The 20,421-nt window shown below is 43.6% G+C and overlaps 1 protein-coding gene and 1 pseudogene across 2 annotated transcripts; one reads left to right on the top strand and one right to left on the bottom strand.

Annotated features, from left to right (window-relative positions):
* Positions 1-2,405: 2,405 nt before the first annotated feature.
* On the bottom strand, positions 2,406-4,920 carry LOC311100633 (large ribosomal subunit protein uL10m-like; annotated as a pseudogene). Its single transcript, XR_014615733.1, has 5 exons — positions 4,831-4,920; positions 3,600-3,769; positions 3,259-3,423; positions 3,027-3,171; positions 2,406-2,908 (listed from the first exon to the last, which is right to left on the bottom strand). The product of XR_014615733.1 is annotated as a large ribosomal subunit protein uL10m-like (transcript).
* Positions 4,754-12,098, top strand: LOC311100632 (pyridoxine-5'-phosphate oxidase-like). Its single transcript, XM_084141557.1, has 7 exons — positions 4,754-4,962; positions 7,241-7,365; positions 7,463-7,562; positions 8,441-8,494; positions 10,351-10,479; positions 11,479-11,549; positions 11,675-12,098. Exons 1-7 carry the CDS (start codon positions 4,774-4,776, stop codon positions 11,838-11,840), a joined length of 834 nt encoding a protein of 277 aa, XP_083997683.1. The 5' UTR covers positions 4,754-4,773; the 3' UTR covers positions 11,841-12,098.
* Positions 12,099-20,421: the final 8,323 nt, after the last annotated feature.

The following is a 20,421-nucleotide window of genomic DNA, read 5'->3' as shown; positions in this document are numbered from 1 at the left end:
CTCCTCAGTAAAATACACATGACAGCCAGCTTGAAGTTTACCTGGCACCATCCCTATGGTGAAGCATGGTGGTCGCAGCATCATGGTGTGGGGATGTTTTTCAGCAGCAGGGACTGGGAGACTAGTCAGGATCGAGGGAAAGATGAACGGAGCCAAGTCCAGAGAGATCCTTGATGAAACCTGCTCCGGAATTCTCAGGACCTCAGACTGGGGTGAAGGTTCACCTTCCAACAGGACAACGACCCTAAGCACACAGCCAAGACAACGCAAGAGTGGCTTCGGGACAAGTCTCTGAATGTCCTTGAGTGGCCCAGCCAGAGGCCGGACTTGAACCCAATCGAACATCTTTGGAGAGACCTGAAAATAGCTGTGCAGCGACGCTCCCCATCCAACCTAACAGAGCTTGAGAGGATCTGCAGAGAAGAATGGGAGAAACTCCCCAAATACATGTGCGCCAAGCTTGTAGCATCATATCCAAGAATACCCAAGGCTGTAATTGCTGCTAAAGGTGCTTCAACAAAGTACTGAGTAAAGGGTCTGAATACTTCCGTAAATGTGATATTTCCGTTTTCTATATATTTTTTTTATTGGCTAAAATGTCTAAAAACCTGCTTTTGCATTGTCATTATGGGGTATTGTGTATCGATTGATGAGGGAAAAAACGATTTAATCCATTTTAGAATAAGGCTGTAACGTAACAAAATTTGGAACAAGTCAAAGGGTCTGAATACTTTCCGAACGCAGAAAATTGAATTAAACAAATGTTTCACTTCTTACATTGACTTTCCAAACCTCGGTCTGGTCTGTCGAGTCTGCTTTGCCACTGTCTGACAATAGCGTCAGTGTACCACAGACAGGTTGAAGTTGGTGATCAAACAAGTGAGTAAACTTGCTATGTGCTTAAATAATACAAACTGCCTGTTATTCTCAAGAAAGCACAATGCAAAAAGGCATAACCTGGGGCCCCATCACAAGGGTTAAATAGGGGCAAGGAGGCTCTTATCTAAAGCCCATTATGAATTACTGTCCCACACAACTTGACTCATGTTCTGAACTAAACAAAGCCATTTTAAGCATGGCACAAGTTTAAAATGTGGGATTTATTTTCAACCATCATCTATTGAATAAACATCTCATTCATAGCCATAAGATCCTAGTCTGATTAATGATGTGCTTAATAAAGTGTTAAAACAAATGCATTCTATAATAGCCTAATCTATAATTATCTGATATTATTGCAATATTTATGTCTAATCGCAACATTTTGAAACCGGTAAACCCAATAAATACTGTAGCTTGTTTTGGTTATGTGGTTGTTTGTTTAGTTGGCTAAAGTGAACATGTTGAAATTGCAATTCCAATAACTTTCCTGAAAAGTCATCTCGTCAACTACACATTCAATAAATGCAAATATTCAGTCTGTGTGCTTACCTGAAGTTCATGTGTGACAACTCTCATCGTGGTAATTATTTTTTCTTCAAATGTCCAACAAACTTTGTGATTTCCCATTTGTTTGTCAAATCACAGAGCCTTACCATATTGTTGAACAATGGCTTTCTCAACAAATATGCGGAAAAACAAGAAATAAGTGAAACTGCCAACGACGGCTTCCCTGTCCTCACGCAATGAGTAAAATGTGCATCCCCCAAATCCATGGAGAGCTGTGCCACTGCACAATGTGCCCAGGGCATTATCCGCATTAGCCTAAGGAATTACATGTGCTTATGGGGTGTTGCTAGACATTTAGACCCGACAACTGATGGTGCACCTAGGCTTGTCTGTCCCTCTCTCTCCCCATTGGATAACTGCATGTTTACAAGACATTTAAATCAAGTCTCTTCAATGTTGTTCTGCAGCATAGAATACACATGATCCAATGTTTTGACATTATGTGAAAAGCTATTTTCTATAGTTAAATAAGACAAAAATTCAAGAGGGCTATTTGAACAGGATATTTCATGTGATATGGCACACTCATTCTATTCATACACAACCCTGTGGGTTAGTAGGGCTTGCCCTGTGACAGACTGATATTGAATTGAGATGAATATGGTAGGTTCTCTCCCAGAAACCCAGAATAGCAGCGGTAACCGGTAATAGACTAACTGACCCAGATTAACATTCTGTAATCCCCAGATTAGCATTTATCAGGATCTCCGAGACCACTTGTGTTTATTTTGGCTAGACTGATTCTTATTACTATTGCAACATGCATGACTCTTGGTAATGACTTTTGCAAATGTCTACTCAGATTTTGATATATTCAAACAGGCTCACCCCAGAGGATTACCTCTTAACCTCTTTAACCAAGTAGGTTGGTGAATTTACTTTGAGTTTTTTGGACCAATTAAATAATTTCAAATCAATAACAAAAAACACTGCCATTTGCTAATACAATATTTTAAACATTGACATCATTTATTTTTAATATGGCCATAAAGGCCCTTAAATAGAACAAAACATGAGCAGTAATCAAAATAATGCACAAAAGGAACAGAAACTAAGAGTTGCTCTGAAAAGGTGTTGTAGCAGTTCATGTAGTACTGTACATTATATGACCTCCAGGTCACAGAGGCAGACCTCAAATCTGCAGACATGAAACCCCTTCTTTACTACCAGAAGCCATAGTGCTGCCAACATCATTCCCCTCCCCCATAGGGGTGAATCTCCTGGACCAAAGCAGTCTCCTCTGCCTTGGGTGTGCTCTCCCCTGGGGTCCCCTGCTGTTTGAGATACTGCTGGAGCAGCAATGAGAGGTGGGCAGGGTCGCACTGCAGCATGGAGGCTGTCTAAGAGGTCAGCATGGTGAGGCCGCTCACCAGCTCTCCCAGGACCAGAGTCACTGACGACAGCTTGGCATCGTTCAACACCCTCTGCCGACTCAGCAGTGTCTTCTCAATACAGGCCCCTAAAACAGTGGGAGGAAAAGTAAGATATTATACAATTGCTTGTATTATAGTATCTTCACTGAAGTCATGTAATACAGTTTTGCTATACTGAGAGTAGGACCATCAGATTGTACTTACCCAATAATACCATCTGGGGGCTGGTCCTCAAACTCAGAAGCATCTCTTTCACCTTTGGCTCTTTACTAACAAATATAACAGCCTGGCCAATGAATAGAGGCCCAATGTTAATGTAAGGGCTGTCTGACAGGTAGGACCTCATCACCTATGGTTAAACAAGATCAAAAACATCGTATTACAATCGTTCCAAATGCAAACGGCTATACAATTTGCCTCAAAGGCACAATATTACCTGGTTGGGGATGAACTTGATTTTGATGGCAAGCTAGTAGAGCCTGTGCTTGAGAAGCAGCATGTCCTCTGAATTGGTGGCGTTGTTTTGGATCACAGCGATCATCTTACAGTCCTGGAACATGGTCTGCAATTCCTTCTTCAAGAGCAACATCAGGCCACATTCCTGTGAATAAAGCAGGACTCATAAATCAGCCCACATCTCGATACTAGCTCACATCACTACTATTCCTAACTGACCGGATGGAGGAGCTCTCCTTTCAGCACTACACAAATATAGATGTTGGTGGATTGCTTGTGCTTGTTTTTGAGTTATAAACACATGCGCTGGACTTCACTGACCTCCTGAACTGGTTTGACGTGGGGGGTCAGAGCCCCTGGGGGAGCCGTAGGTTTGGGTGGAATGTATTCAGTGACAGTCATCAGCTTCTGTTTGAGGATGTGCATGTACGTCCTGTGACGTGTGACTGCCTTAGAGCTATGCCGGACACTCTGCATCAGGGGCAGCCATTCTGTAGACACACATGTTACATTAACAAGGGGTTTATTGTGGGTTTATAAAGGAGGATTTATTACAAATAATAGAGGTTAGACAGACTGACATGTTTCTATGCAGGCAATAAAACCTGATAACTGCATTGCATGGAATAAAAGTGTTCACTTGTGTGTGCATGTGCATACATTCCAATAATACAGTATATGGTGTGAGTGATACAATACAATCCATCTTTCTGTTAATGTGATTATCTTTGTACAGTGATGGTCTTGACATCAAAGAAAGGATGTATATGGTGGTAGTGTACAGAGCATCATGCACATCAAGCTCTCTGTAATAACCTTCCACCCAAGAGTAAAGCATGAAGTTGCAATTTGTTTTTTCTCCAGGTGTATTTTTAAAGGCTGTTGTTGCAATGCTCTGCTTGTTACAATGTAGCCACGTACTTGCTAGCCAGGTATTTGCTACAATGTAACTAGCTTGTTATGTAGCTAGCTGGTGTAACTAACTAATGACGGCTAGCTATGAAGTGACTGTGCTTGCCTCATTCATAATCGAAATAAGGTGTCCCTACACTGTGTACAACCGAGGACATGGGACTCCTGCACCAACAACAACATGGCTTGACTCGACATGTATATGTATTCATTTAATCATATCATTTTCTCGAAATCTAAATGCACAACCTATATTCGAGCAAATGTCTTAACTAGTTGACATGTTATTACTCCAACCTCGTGAAACTTACAAACTGACACGTTTTCATTTTCGTCAAAAAAATGCCTTTGATTTGACGGCCTGCATATGCGCAGTTCGAATCGAGACAACCGTTAAACCCGATGACGTGTTTCTGCGCATGAGCTTAGTAGGTTATTGATTTCTACTGGAGAAGCAGTTTCTGCCTATCTTCATACAGTACTGTCTTTGGTCACAAAAGTCAGCTAATGTTTGCGTAATCTTTTTACGTGAGACAGCGAACGTGTTTACGTCAGTCAGGCTTTGCGTGATCGTTGTACAAGCATGAGGCGCATACTCAGTTGCAGTACATTAAATAATATCAGTAAAATAGGTAAATACCTTCATTCCCATGCCTCTTTGACAGCTTGCCTTCGAGCCTTATTTTCTCAGTCCCTTTGCACGAAATCTACGAGTGATTCTACAGCCATGGATCTCAGTGGCATGCGGAAAAAATACAAAGGAGACGAAGAGGTGAGAATAAACAAGAGTTTTTATTTCTTACCTTCTTGTTATGGCACAAGCTACCTCACTTACCTTTCTAATTTGGGTTGAATGACCATAAAGATGTCAATGGCAATTGCAGATACTTGCATATTCCAGCGGCACGACAATGCCTACAGTTTGCTCACATTGTTTCAGTGGTGTATTATTTAGCACTGTTTTGGAGTGTAAATGACCTTGATGACCCCAGCATTTTCATCGCATTGCAAGTATGATATGTCAATTGAATGTACTTTACTCAAATGTAAAATCTGCTTACCAAGCTGACTTCGTTTACGTGCAAAGTCTTGTGATGTAATGAAGGGGCTTCTCCCAACAGCTCCAGCAATGGCAAAGGGAGCATAACGGCCCCTATAATATACACTATATATACAAAGGTATGTGGACACCCCTTCAAATTAGTGGATTCCGGGATTTCATCCACACCCGTTGCTGACAGGTGTATACAATCGAGCACACAGCCATGCAATCTCCATAGACAAACAATGGCAGTAGAATTGGCTTACTGAAGAGCTCAGTGACTTTCAACGTGGCACCATCATAGGATGCCACCTTTCACACAAGTCAGTTTGTCAAATTTGTGCCCTGCTAGAGCTGCCTCGGTCAACTGTAAGTGGTGATATTGTGAAGTGGAAACGTCTCAGCTGCGAAGTGGTAGGCCACACCAGCTCACAGAACGGGACCGCAGAGTGTTGAAGCGCGTAAAAATCGTCTGTCCTCGGTTGCAACACTCACTACCGAGTTCCAAACTGCTTCTAGAAGCAACGTCAGCACAAGAACTGTTCCTCGGGAGCTTCATGAAATGGGTTTCCATGGCCGAACAGCCGCACAGAAGCCTAAGATCACCATGCGCAATGCCAAGCGTTGGCTGGAGTGGTGTAAAGTTCGGCGCCATTGGACTCTGGAGCAGTGGAAACGCGTTCTCTGGAATGATGAATCACACTTCACCATCTGGCAGTCTGACGGAGGAATCTGGGTTTGGCGGATGCCAGGAGAACGCTACCTGCCCCAATGCATAGTGCCAACTGTAAAGTTTGGTGGAGGAGGAATAATGGTCTGGGGCTGTTTTTCAAGGTTCGGGCTAGGCCCTTTAGTTCCAGTGAAGGGAAATCTTAACAATACCGCATACAATGATATTCTAGACCAGGGTTCCCCAACTGGCAGCCACTGTCCGAATTTGGCCCGTGGGTGGTTTTATTTGTCCCCCCAAGTTTTCAGAGAAAATAAATAAATACATGTTTTATTGTTGGACATAATAGACTAAAAACACCAGGAAATCAGCTACAAGTGATTTTAATTTAAGAAATCTGTTCCCAAGTATTCCCACTCATAATAGAGAGAAACGTGATCATATATATAAATGTAAGCAAGGTTTGAAATTATTATGTTTTTGTCAAACATTATACTGTATCTGTTTGGGCTTCTTGAGGTCAATTTGCCATCTACAAATTATTTGTAATTATGTTCCGGCACCCCAACCGTCCACTCAAGAAAAAAACGGCCCGCGGCTGAATCTAGTTGATGATCCATGTTCTAGAGGATTCTGTGCTTCCAACTTTGTGGCAACAATTTGGGGAAGGCCCTTTCCTGTTTCAGCATGACAATGCCCCTGTGCACAAAGCAAGGTCCATACAGAAATGGTTTGTCGAGATCGGTGTGGAAGAATTTGACTGGCCTGCACAGAGCCCTGACCTCAACCCCATCGAACTCATTTGGGATGAATTGGAATGCCGACTGCAAGCCAGGCGTAATCGGCCAACATCAGTGCCCGACCTCACTAATGCTCTTGTGGATGAATGGAAGCAAGTCCCCTCAGCAATGTTCCAACATCTAGTGGAAAGCCTTCCCAGAAGACTGGAGGCTGTTATAGCAGCAAAGGGGGGACCAACTCCATATTAATGCCCATGATTTTGGAATGAGATGTTCAGGTGTCCATATACTTTTGGTCATGTAATGTATCAGGGTCCCAATCAGGTGATTGTGACATTACAGAGCATGTTGTAGAACAAATGGTAATGCAGAATAGAGAATTGTGTCACCTCTAGTCATAACATCATTATCATCTGCAACGTTATGAAGGTTCACCTCACTGCATACACCCCAGTAATTGGAGTGATATCAGAAATGTATTGAAGATGGCATAATAGACATGGGTCAAAATGTATTTCCTTAAATGCCAATGTCTGCTTATATCTTCAATGTAATGTGCATTTTGATGTAAAAGTCTCATTATGTTAACTTGTCGTAGTGCTTTGAAGAGAATCAGCTCGTGTCTCTGGACCCTATCAAGCAGTTTGGAGATTGGTTTGATCAAGCCGCAAAGTGTCCTGAAATTGGAGAGCCCAATGCAATGTGCATCGCCACATCCACTAAGTGAGTACCCCCATATGTACTCCCTCAAACACAATGCTTGCTTCTTAAGCCAAAATTGTAACACATTTTCTACCAATCTGTCTATTTCTCCATTAAGAGAAGGACGTCCATCTGCTCGTATGGTCTTGTTAAAAGGCTACAGCAATGAAGGCTTCCGCTTCTTTACCAACTACGAGAGCCGGAAAGGTGGAGAGCTGGTTAGTGTCAGCTACTGTCACGAGGCAGGCATCTTCCTGTCCTCTCAAATGTATGCACTACTAGACTATGCCATACTATTCTTAGGGCTGGGCGGTATACCGTATTTTACAATATACCTGTATTGATGCACGGACCGGTTTAGGTTTTTACTTTACCTTCTATAACGGTATTTGAATGTTTGGTTTGTTAAATGTGATATGCCGTGTGTAACGTCCATTTTTATAGTTTACTCCGCTACTTGAGTCATCCCTCTCCGCTCTCTCTCTCTATGCCGCTTTCCACACAGATCTAGCCCCGTCCCCTGTCACTCAAGGAGCACCTTTGTTGTTGCTTGACCACGAGACACTTGCATTCAGTCTGCATGGTCAATGCAGCATATGACAACAATATTGTTTCCACTTGGCTTCTTAATATAAATCCACAAGCATTCTATAATTACACTATTAGTTTGTGTTACATCTGCAAACAGCTACTTTGTCTTTTCTTAGCAAGTTTGAGCTAAATCCTGTTAGCGCTAATGCTAATCGCTAGTTAGCTGGCAGTGTGGAAATTATCTAAAATGAGTGCAAGAAATGCAGAAATTGTTGGAAATGCAGGAAATTATTTTAGGTTGAAGTTAAATTGATCAGTATATAAAACAATCAGAATAGAGAAAGACCCATTAAAATCACGTAGAATGCATGTGTTGCCACCGTTGGGTCACACACTTCTCGTAAAGGTAATTTAGATATTTTATTATTCAAAAAAATTAAATACCGTCAAATACCATCAAAACTTTTTTTTAAATACTGTGATATGATATTTTGGCCACATCGCCCAGCCCTACTACTTCTGTTTGCAGACTTTACATCAGATTCTTTCATTTCCCTTCCGGTAGGAGAGCAACCCTTACGCATGTCTGTGCTTTTACTGGGAGCCCATCAACAGGCAGGTATGTGCTTCATTTTACCTCTTAAAATGTAGCCTACTTGTCAACCCATTGTTTTAATATCTTCACATATCTTTGATTTTAAATGGTGAATAGGTTAGGTATACAGTGCCTTGCAAAACTATTCATCCCCCTTGGCGTTTTTCCTATTCCTTTGTTGCATAACAACCTGTAATTTAAATGGATTTTTATTTGGATTTCATGTAATGGACATACACAAAATAGTCCAAATTGGTAAAGTGTAATGAAAAAAATTACTTGTTTCAAAAAATTCGACTAAATAAATAATGGAAAAGTGGTGCGTGCATATGTATTCACCCCCTTTGCTGTGAATCCCCTAAATAAGATCTGGTGCAACCAATTACCCTCAGAAGTAACATAATTAGTTAAATAATGTCCACCTGTGTGCAATCTAAGTGTCAGGGTTGGGTTATAAAAAAATATCAGAAACTTTGAACATCCCACAGAGCACCATTAAATCCATTATTAAAAAATTGAAAGAATATGGCACCACAACAAACCTGCCAAGAGAGGGCCACCCACCAAAACCCATGGACCAGGCAAGGAGGGCATTAATCAGAGAGGCAACAAAGACACCGAAGATAACCCTAAAGGAGCTGCAAAGCTCCACAGCGGAGATTGGAGTATCTGTCCATAGGACCACTTTAAGCCGTATACTCCACAGAGCTGGGCTTTACGGAAGAGTGGCCAGAAAAAAGCCATTGCTTCAAGAAAAAAAATAAGCAAACATGTTTGGTGTTCGCCAAAAGGCATGTGGGAGACTCCCCAAACATATGGAAGAAGGTACTCTGGTCAGATGAGATTAAAATTGAGCTTTTCTGGACATCAAGGAAAACGCTATGGCTGGCACAAACCCAACACCTCTCATCACCCCGAGGACACCATCCCCACAGTGAAGCATGGTGGTGGCAGCATCATGCTGTGGGGATGTTTTTCATTGGCAGGAACTGGGAAACTGGTCAGAATTGAAGGAATGATGGATGGCGCTAAATACAGGGAAATTCTTGAGGGAAACCTGTTTCAGTCTTCCAGAGATTTGAGACTGGGACGGAGGTTCACCTTCCAGCAGGACAATGACCCTATGCATACTGCTAAAGCAACACTCAAGTGGTTTAAGGGGAAACATTTAAATGTCTTGGAATGGCCTAGTCAAAGCCCAGACCTCAATCCAATTGAGAAACTGGTATGACTTAAAGATTGCTATACACCAGCGGAACCCATCCAACTTGAAGGAGCTGGAGCAGTTTTGCCTTGAAGAATGGGCAAAAATCCCAGTGGCTAGATGTGCCACGCTTATAGAGACATACCCCAAGAGACTTACATTTTAATCATTTAGCAGACGCTCTTATACAGAGCGAATTACAGTTAGTGAGTGCATACATTTTTCATACTGGCCCCCTGTGGGAATCGAACCCACAACCCTGGTGTTGCAAGCGCCATGCTCTACCAACTGAGCTACAGGGGACTTGCAGCTGTAATTGCTGCAAAAGGTGGCTCTAAAAAGTATTGACTTTGGAGGGGTGAATAGTTATGCACGCTCAAGTTTTCTGTTTTTTTGTCTTATTTCTTGTTTGTTTCACCCCCAAAAATATTTTGCATCTTCAAAGTGGTAGGCATGTTGTGTAATCAAATGATACAAACCCCCAAAAAATCAATTTTAATTCCAGGTTGTAAGGCAATAAAATAGGAAAAATGCCAAGGGGGGTGAATACTTTCGCAAGCCACTGTACATGTGTGAAGCTGTTGTGATGTGGTTTTTGAACGAGTTAACTAATGCAGGATGACACTGAATTTTCTGTACAGTAGTTGGCACTACCCTTGAGAATGTGTGTGTGCAGATCCGTATCGAGGGCAATGTGGAGAGAATCCCTTACCAGAGCTCCTGTGACTACTTCCACTCCCGGCCCAAGAGTAGCCAGATCGGGGCCATTGTGAGCAGACAAAGCACTGCCGTCCCTGACAGAAATGTGAGGACAAGCCCATACTACTCCACTGTATTATTGCGATCCACCATTGGACATTGCCAAAATGAGGGAAATTAATGAAATATGTTAAATCTGGGCGATTCCAGGCCAGGATACCCAAAAATGTTTTGGGGCTTTCGCAGATTGTTCTGCCAATTTTCACATAGAAACGTCATTGGGAGGAAGGATGCTTGACATGTATGACAAAAAATCTTTTTTTTAATCATGATGAAATTGGCTATTTTAGCCGCTTTTTAGACCTATACATGCCTCCTGTAAGACATTTACATTTTAGTTATTTAGCAGATGCTCTTATCCAGAGCGACTTACAGTTAGTGAGTGCATACATTTTCATACTGGTCCCCCGTGGGAATCGAACCCACAACACTGGCGTTGCAAGCTCCATGCTCTACCAACTGAGCTACACGGGACTAGACCCGATGAGCTGTGAACTGTACATGATACAGACAACATATTGGTGTCATTATACTCCTTATAGTGTGCTCTAACATAATGGAGTATCTCTAGATTCTGAAAAAAATAAAAAATCACATTAATTTATTCAACATGAAATAATTTTTTTCAAAAGCACCCTTTTTGATTTTGTTCATTTTAAGATATATTGTTTTGAACAATATACTCTACAAGTACATACAATTTCCAGAGTGGGCTGTCTTGCTAATTTTTAAGTTATTATTTTCTAAGCATCACCCACACAGCAAGAAACTAGTGATTTTCTGAATGTGCAATCCTAAAGGAGGGCTGTGATTAGTAATGACCTATAATATAAATGTCTATGTATAAAATGTGTCATATCTTCAAAGGTACCAGAGAGCCCACTCTTGAGATTTTATGTGTTTTGAAGAGGATATTTTTTTTTGTCTGTGATACAAATGTCAAACATCCTTCCTCCCAATGAAGTTTCTCTGTGAGAATTGCCAGAATCTGTCGGGCTGTCCTGGCGTGGAATCGCTCATCTGAAGGTTTTGTTTCATTCTGCAGTACCTGAGACAGAAAAATGCAGAGCTGGAGGAAAAGTACAAGGACACTGATGTCCCAATGCCTGACTATTGGTTAGTATCACTATCAAATCACCAAGAACTCTGCATGACTTTGCCATGCCAAACCTATTCAGTAAGTTGTCTTATCATGCAAGCCTGTTCTTGTTTTTGCCCGTCTTCCCTCTATCTTCCAACAGGGGAGGCTATATCGTCAAGCCTTACATGATAGAGTTCTGGCAGGGTCAGACCAACAGGCTACATGACCGCATCGTCTTCACACGGCCGAAAAATGGAGCGAGTGTTCTAGAAGAGTATCAACATCATGCTGAGGCGGGCTGGGTGTACCAGAGGCTATCCCCTTGACAATGACGGATAGGGGAAATTGAGTAAAGAGCAGGCTGGAGATTGGGCCTAGCGTACAACTCACTCATGATGTCAACATCATCAATCAAACCACCATCATTTCAATACATTAGGAACCTCTCATGTTGATGTTGAATGGAATACATTTTGATGTTGAATAACTAGGTGCTATATGATGTGTCTTATTAAGCCATAATTTGCTGTTCTGTTCAATTGGTCTTGTTTTATACCAAATAAAGGAGAGTTTCTGGTTGGTTAGGAAGCCTGATTGCCTATTGTCTCCAGGGCAACAATGGAAAATAATTAATGTGATGCAACTATGAACTATACAGTCTGGCACATAACCTGTGATGCAAGGTTTTACTAATCTGAATATGCTATATGGCATGCTTTACATTTTCTGACTCATGAAGTGCAAAGTCTGTCTAGTAGAGTAGTCAAGGTACAGTGGGGGAAAAAAGTATTTAGTCAGCCACCAATTGTGCAAGTTCTCCCACTTAAAAAGATGAGAGAGGCCTGTAATTTTCATCATAGGTACACGTCAACTATGACAGACAAATTGAGAAAAGAAAATCCAGAAAATCACATTGTAGGATTTTTTATGAATTTATTTGCAAATTATGGTGGAAAATAATTATTTGGTCACCTACAAACAAGCAAGATTTCTGGCTCTCACAGACCTGTAACTTCTTCTTTAAGAGGCTCCTCTGTCCTCCACTCGTTACCTGTATTAATGGCACCTGTTTGAACTTGTTAACAGTATAAAAGACACCTGTCCACAACCTCAAACAGTCACACTCCAAACTCCACTATGGCCAAGACCAAAGAGCTGTCAAAGGACACCAGAAACAAAATTGTAGACCTGCACCAGGCTGGGAAGACTGAATCTGCAATAGGTAAGCAGCTTGGTTTGAAGAAATCAACTGTGGGAGCAATTATTAGGAAATGGAAGACATACAAGACCACTTATAATCTCCCTCGATCTGGGGCTCCACGCAAGATCTCACCCCGTGGGGTCAAAATGATCACAAGAACGGTGAGCAAAAATCCCAGAACCACACGGGGGACCTAGTGAATGACCTGCAGAGAGCTGGGACCAAAGTAACAAAGCCTACCATCAGTAACACACTACGCCGCCAGGGACTCAAATCCTGCAGTGCCAGACGTGTCCCCCTGCTTAAGCCAGTACATGTCCAGGCCCGTCTGAAGTTTGCTAGAGTGCATTTGGATGATCCAGAAGAGGATTGGGAGAATGTCATATGGTCAGATGAAACCAAAATATAACTTTTTGGTAAAAACTCAACTCGTCGTGTTTGGAGGACAAAGAATGCTGAGTTGCATCCAAAGAACACCATACCTACTGTGAAGCATGGGGGTGGAAACATCATGCTTTGGGGCTGTTTTTCTGCAAAGGGACCAGGACGACTGATCCGTGTAAAGGAAAGAATGAATGGGGCCATGTATCGTGAGATTTTGAGTGAAAACCTCCTTCCATCAGCAAGGGCATTGAAGATGAAACGTGGCTGGGTCTTTCAGCATGACAATGATCCCAAACACACCGCCCGGGCAACGAAGGAGTTGCTTCGTAAGAAGCATTTCAAGGTCCTGGAGTGGCCTAGCCAGTCTCCAGATCTCAACCCCATAGAAAATCTTTGGAGGGAGTTGAAAGTCAGTGTTGCCCAGCGACAGCCCCAAAACATCACTGCTCTAGATGAGATCTGCATGGAGGAATGGGCCAAAATACCAGCAACAGTGTGTGAAAACCTTGTGAAGACTTACAGAAAACGTTTGACCTGTGTCATTGCCAACAAAGGGTATATAACAAAGTATTGAGAAACTTTTGTTATTGACCAAATACTTATTTTCCACCATAATTTGCAAATAAATTCATTAAAAATCCTACAATGTGATTTTCTGGATGTTTTTTTCTCATTTTGTCTGTCATAGTTGACGGGTACCTATGATGAAAATTACAGGCCTCTCTCATCTTTTTAAGTGGGAGAACTTGCACAATTGGTGGCTGACTAAATACTTTTTTTCCCCACTGTATGTTAATGAATGACAGAAAATCAACAATGTGTTTCCGCAGACCTCAACAACCTCTATAAACAATCTCCAGTACTGTCTGTCTGTTATTTAACTTGTGTACATGAGTTCCATTCTATTGGATCAGGGATAGCCTACATGTTCTGTCTAGCTGCTAATATGTCTTCTAAAGGCCAAAATCCACAGCAGTTTCTCTGTCATAATGTAAAAACGATAGCCTATTAGGCTGAAGTCCCTGTGTTGAATTTGTTAATGATTTATTGTCAGTCTTAAATCCATGTCTGTGGATCCAACTGCCTTTTAAATATAGGTATATTAATATTAAAAGAGCTGATGTGAGTTCAGTTGTGCCAAGGTAATTCTGTGTATAAAGTTGTCTGAGAATGAGCTTGGTCGTTTATGTGATTTTGAGAAATGTGCATTTGTGATGGCATATCTGAATTGTAATGGACTGAATGGATAAAAAAGATAAGTGTAATTTGTAACTGAATACTCAGTGCTTTTTCTGCCAGAAGATGTCACATCTTACCTACCATTAAGCATATTGCCACACCTTGACAGACTTTTGTTTTATCAACTTTATTTTATATAGACCTTTTCTAGCATGTTAGATGAAACACAGAACTGTATAAATTGAAAATAATCACTGGATCACATTATACTCTTTGACTTGTTCTTATGAGTAGACATGCCCTTTTCTGTGATTGCTTCAATGCCCTCTATCCCTCCTCACATCTCCTATGTCTGACTCCTTTTACCCCAGCCTTGCCAACTGTCACACTCAGATTAGGTGACAAACAGGACGATAAGTCACTGATAGAGGGCCCAGTTTACACATTCTTATGTCACCACGTCTTATGTAATAACTAGACTTCTTCATGTCATTAAATATACAAAACAATATGTATAGCAAACATCTATAACAGTCAAAAGTTTGGACTCACCTAGTACTCATTACAGGGTATTTCTTTATTTTGACTATTTTGTACATTGTAGAATAATAGTGAAGACATCAAAACTATGAAATATCACATATGGAATCATGTATTAACAAAAAAATGGTTAAACAAATCAAAATATATTTTATATTTGAGATTTGTCAAATAGCCACCCTTTGCCTTGATGACAGCTTTGCACACTCTTGGCATTCTCTCAACCAGCTTTACCTGGAATGCTTTTCCAACATACTTGAAGGAGTTCCCGTATATGCGGAGCACTTGCTTTCTGTTTTCCTTCACTCTGCGGTCCAACTCATCCCAAACCATCTCAACTGGGTTGAGGTTGGGGGATTGTGGAGGCCAGGTCATCTGATGCAGCACTCCATCACTCTCCTTGGTAAAATAGCCCTTACACAGCGTGGAGGTGTGTTGGGTCATTGTCCTGTTGAAAAACAAATTATAGTCCCACTAAGCCCAAACCAGACGGGATGGCATATTGCTGCAATGCTGAGGTAGCCATGCTGGTTAAGTGTGCCTTGAATTCTAAATAAATCACAGACAGTGTCACCAGCAATGCACCATCACACCTCCTCCATGTTTATTTGCAGCAATTTGGCCATGTAGGCCTGATTCACACAGTCTCCTCTGAACAGTTGATGTTGAGATGTGTCTGTTGAACTCTGTGAAGCATTTATTTGGGCTGCAATTTTTGAGGCTGGTATCTCTAATGAACTTATCCTCTGCAGCAGAGGTAACTCTGGGTCTTCCATTCCTGTGGCAGTCCTCATGACAGCCAGTTTTATCATAGCGCTTGATGGTTTTTGCGACTGCACTTGAAGAAATGTTCAAAGTTCTTGAAATGTTCCGTATTGACTGACCTTCTAGTCTTAAAGTAATGATGTATACCCCCCCCCCCCCGCCCCCCCCACCCACTACCTTGTCACAACACAAATGATTGGCTCAAACGCATTAAGAAGGAAAGAAATTCCACAAATTAACTTTTAAGAAGGTGTAGTATATGAAGAATTATGAGTTTGCTAATGTTTTCAAGTGGAACCTGAGAGGATGTTTATTTGGTGTCAGAGGGAATTGTTTTAGGGTGACGCCCCATAAAAGACAGGGGATTGGACAGTAGAGGGAGCCACCCATATTTTTGTATATCTTATAAGTATAGGCTAGTGTCACGATCGTCTGAAGGAGCGGACCAATACGCAGCGCGTGGAGTGAACATGATGACTTTATTAATAAAGCAACCACGAAGAAAACAACAAATGACGATACGTGAAGTTCAAAATACTGATACAGACTAACAGCAACACAGAAACAATAACCCACAAAACAAAGGTGAAAACACACAGAATATATATGGCTCCCAATCAGAGATAACGAGCCGACAGCTGACACTCGTTACCTCCGATTGGGAGTCATTAACCAATCACCACTAAATACAAACAAAATGAAACTCACCCATCCCCAACACCACCAAATGAGATACACCCTGGCTCACATATACAAGTCCTAGAGCCAGAGTGTCACAGTACCCCCCCCTAAAGGTGCGAACTCCGGGCGCACCAACATCAGGACTAGGGGAGGGTCTGGGTGGGCGTCTGTCCATGGTGGCGGTTCTGGCCCCGGTCGTGATCCCCACCCCACCACAGTCACAACCTGCTTCGGTAGCCTCCTCCCAATGACCACCCTCCAACTAACCCCACCTGGACTAAGGGGCAACACCGGACTAAGGGGCAGCATCGGCCTAAGGGGCAGCACCGGGATAAGGGGCAGCACCGGGATAAGGGGCAGCACCGGCCTAAGGGGCAGCACCGGGCTAAGGGGCAGCACCTGACTAGATGGCGGATCCTGGCTGGCTGGCTCTCGCGGATCCTGGCGGGACGGCTCTGGCGGATCCTGGCGGGACGGCTCTGGCGGATCCTGGCGGGACGGCTCTGGCGGATCCAGGCTGGACGGCTCTGGCGGATCCCGGCGGGACGGCTCTGGCGGATCCCGGCGGGACGGCTCTGGCGGATCCAGGCTGGACGGCTCTGGCGGATCCCGGCTGGACGGCTCTGGCGGATCCCGGCTGGACGGCTCTGGCGGATCCCGGCTGGACGGCTCTGGCGGATCCCGGCTGGACGGCTCTGGCGGATCCCGGCTGGACGGCTCTGGCGGATCCCGGCTAGACGGCTCTGGCGGATCCCGGCTGGACGACTCTGGCGGATCCTGGCTGGACGGCTCTGGCGGATCCTGGCTGGCTGACGGATCTGGCTGCTCATGGCTGGCTGACGGATCTGGCTGCTCATGGCTGGCTGACGGATCTGGCTGCTCATGGCTGGCTGACGGATCTGGCTGCTCATGGCTGGCTGACGGGTCTGGCTGCTCATGGCTGGCTGACGGGTCTGGCTGCTCATGGCTGGCTGACGGATCTGGCTGCTCATGGCTGGCTGACGGATCTGGCTGCTCATGGCTGGCTGACGGATCTGGCTGCTCATGGCTGGCTGACGGATCTGGCTGCTCATGGCTGGCTGACGGATCTGGCTGCTCATGGCTGGCTGACGGGTCTGGCTGCTCATGGCTGGTTGACAGATCTGGCTGCTCATGGCTGGCTGACGGATCTGGCTGCTCATGGCTGGCTGATGGTGCTGGCTGGGCGGCTGGCGGTGGAGGCGGACCCCAGCCTCGGATTGCAGTCATCACCTCCAGCAGGGCGGCTCCCATCTGCAGGAGCTGCTCTTTCTGGTCCCGAACCTGAGCTTCCAGTCTAGTATGGGCTGCGTCGGCTCCTGCTGATTCCATAGCAAGTGTATGATTCTGTCTGGCGGAAGGCTCTAGCGGCTCCTGTCTGGCGGAAGGCTCTAGCGGCTCCGATCTGGCGGACGGCTCTGAAGGCTCATGGCAGACGGGCGGCTTTGCAGGCTCAGTACAGACGGGCGGCTTATGCAGCGCTTGGCAGACGGGCAGTTCAGACGCCATAGGGCAGACGGGCAGTTCCAGCGCCGTTGGGCAGACGGCCAGTTCAGGCGCCGTTGGGCAGACGGCCAGTTCAGGCGCCGTTGGGCAGACGGCAGACTCTGGCCGGCTGGCGACGCACCCCGTAGGCTTCGTGCGTGGAGCAGGAACAGGCCGGGCCGGGCTGGCGACGCACATCGTGGACCTGGTGCGTGGAGTAGGAACAGGCCGGTCCGTACCGGGAACACACACCACTGGCCTTAACTGGGGATCAGGAACGGGCCGGACCGGACTGGTAACACACTTCAGTCTCTCATGCCGTGCCACAACAACTTCCCTCCTTCTACTCGCCAATGACTCCCGTACTCCGTTAGCCTTCTCTCCTTTACTCCCTGTGGCAGCCTCCTGCTGCTCCGTCGCCCAAGCCATGTGCCACCCCCAAAAAAATTCTTGGGGTTGCCTCTCTTCCACGGGCTTCCAGCCTCGCCTTCGCGCTGCCTCCTCGTACCACCTCCTCTCGGCTTTGGCTGCCTCCAGCTCTTCACGAGGGCGGTGATATTCCTCCGGTTGTGCCCAAGGACCCTTTCCAGCCCGAATCTCCTCCCATGTCCAAAAATCCTTAGGAGGCGTCCATAACTCCTGTGTAGGTAGGTCCTGTTGCCGCTTGTTACGCTGCTTGGTCCTTTTATGGTGGGTTATTCTGTCACGATCGTCTGAAGGAGCGGACCAATACGCAGCGCGTGGAGTGAACATGATGACTTTATTAATAAAGCAACCACGAAGAAAACAACAAATGACGATACGTGAAGTTCAAAATACTGATACAGACTAACAGCAACACAGAAACAATAACCCACAAAACAAAGGTGAAAACACACAGAATATATATGGCTCCCAATCAGAGATAACGAGCCGACAGCTGACACTCGTTACCTCCGATTGGGAGTCATTAACCAATCACCACTAAATACAAACAAAATGAAACTCACCCATCCCCAACACCACCAAATGAGATACACCCTGGCTCACATATACAAGTCCTAGAGCCAGAGTGTCACAGCTAGAGACAAAGAACGTTGGAGCGGCCATTGCAATTTGGGAAACACTGCTCTCCGGGTGATTCATGACATCTGTAAACTTATGCTGAAATCTTGTGACATGAATAAAACTTACGATCAAAGTTCAGTATAAGCGGACTCCTCTGTTTAACAGCAATAATTAGCAACATTGACTCGACACTACAAAGGCACACCTGTTAATTGAAATGCATTCTAGGTGACTACCTAATGAAGCTGGTTGAGAGAATGCCAAGAGTGTGCAAAGATGTCATCAAGGCAATGGGTGGTTATTTGAAAAATATATTTTTATTTGTTTAACACTTTTTTGGTTACTACATGATTCCATATGTGTTATTTCATAGTTTTGATGTCTTCACTATTATTCTACAATGTAAAAAATATCAAAAATATAGAAAATCCCTCAAATTAGTAGGTGTGTCCAAACCTTTGACTGGTAGTGTTTCACATATATTCACTCCAGATATATTCACTCATGATCCCTTGTTCAGACACAGGCAACATATTTGTTGCCATATTCTTGAAAATCTTGAAAAGTGCAATGCTCACAGGAATGAACTGTTGAAGGTACTTTGCTATCCACACAAAGATACCACACATTCTAATATGTTTGTGCATCAATTAACCTTGAACATTATTGTGATTATGGGTGTGAGTGAGAATTTAGCTGGTTACAGTATCATCGGTGTACTTGAGTATAGTGTCCACCTTGGGAGTGTATATTTGTTTTGTGCGAATAAGATGGCTGCGTTTTCGTGAATGGTTTGGCTGTTTGTTGTTCATAGGTATTGATATACACTTGCCTGTGTGTGTGCGCGTGCACATGCGTTGTGTATGTTATTTCTCTGCCCTGGGGGGATCTTGTTCTTTTTTCTGAGGTCTTGGCCGATTTCTTTTTATTTTCCCATGATGTCAAGCAAAGAGGCACTGAGTTTGAAGGTAGGCCTTGAAATACATCCACAGGTACACCTCCAATTGACTCAAATTATTTCAATTAGCCTATCAGAAGCTTCTAAAGCCATGACATCATGTTCTGGAATTTTCCAAGCTGTTTAAAGGCACAGTCAATTTAGTGTATGTAAACTTCTGACCCACTGGAATTGTGATACAGTGAATTATAAGTGAAATAATCTGTCTGTAAACAATTGTTGGAAAGAATACTTGTGTCATGCACAGAGTAGATGTCCTAACCGACTTGCCAAAACTATAGTTTGTTAAAAAGAAATTTGTGGAGTGGTTGAAAAACAAGTTTTAATGACTCCAGCCTAAGTGTATCTAAACTTCTGACTTCAACTCTACCTGTTTCCTGTATTCACCCTAGATACCATGCAAGTGCAACTTGTTATAATAAAAGATTAGCAAAATTGGACCATTGCCAATACCACCACAATAAAAACAGCATGCTTTTTAATTTTCTATTTGCGTGACGCAAACCAATGGACACATACAGTGAGGGAAAAAAGTATTTGATCCCCTGCTGATTTTGTACATTTGCCCACCGACAAAGAAATGATCAGTCTATAATTTTAATGGTAGGTTTATTTGAACAGTGAGAGACAGAATAACAACAACAAAATC

Source organism: Coregonus lavaretus, assembly GCF_964263955.1.
Source record: "Coregonus lavaretus genome assembly, chromosome: 25".
Classification (NCBI taxonomy): Eukaryota; Metazoa; Chordata; class Actinopteri; order Salmoniformes; family Salmonidae; genus Coregonus; species Coregonus lavaretus.
The sequence above is the reverse complement of the archived record's forward strand: the minus strand, read 5'-3'. Positions and strand labels throughout refer to the sequence as shown.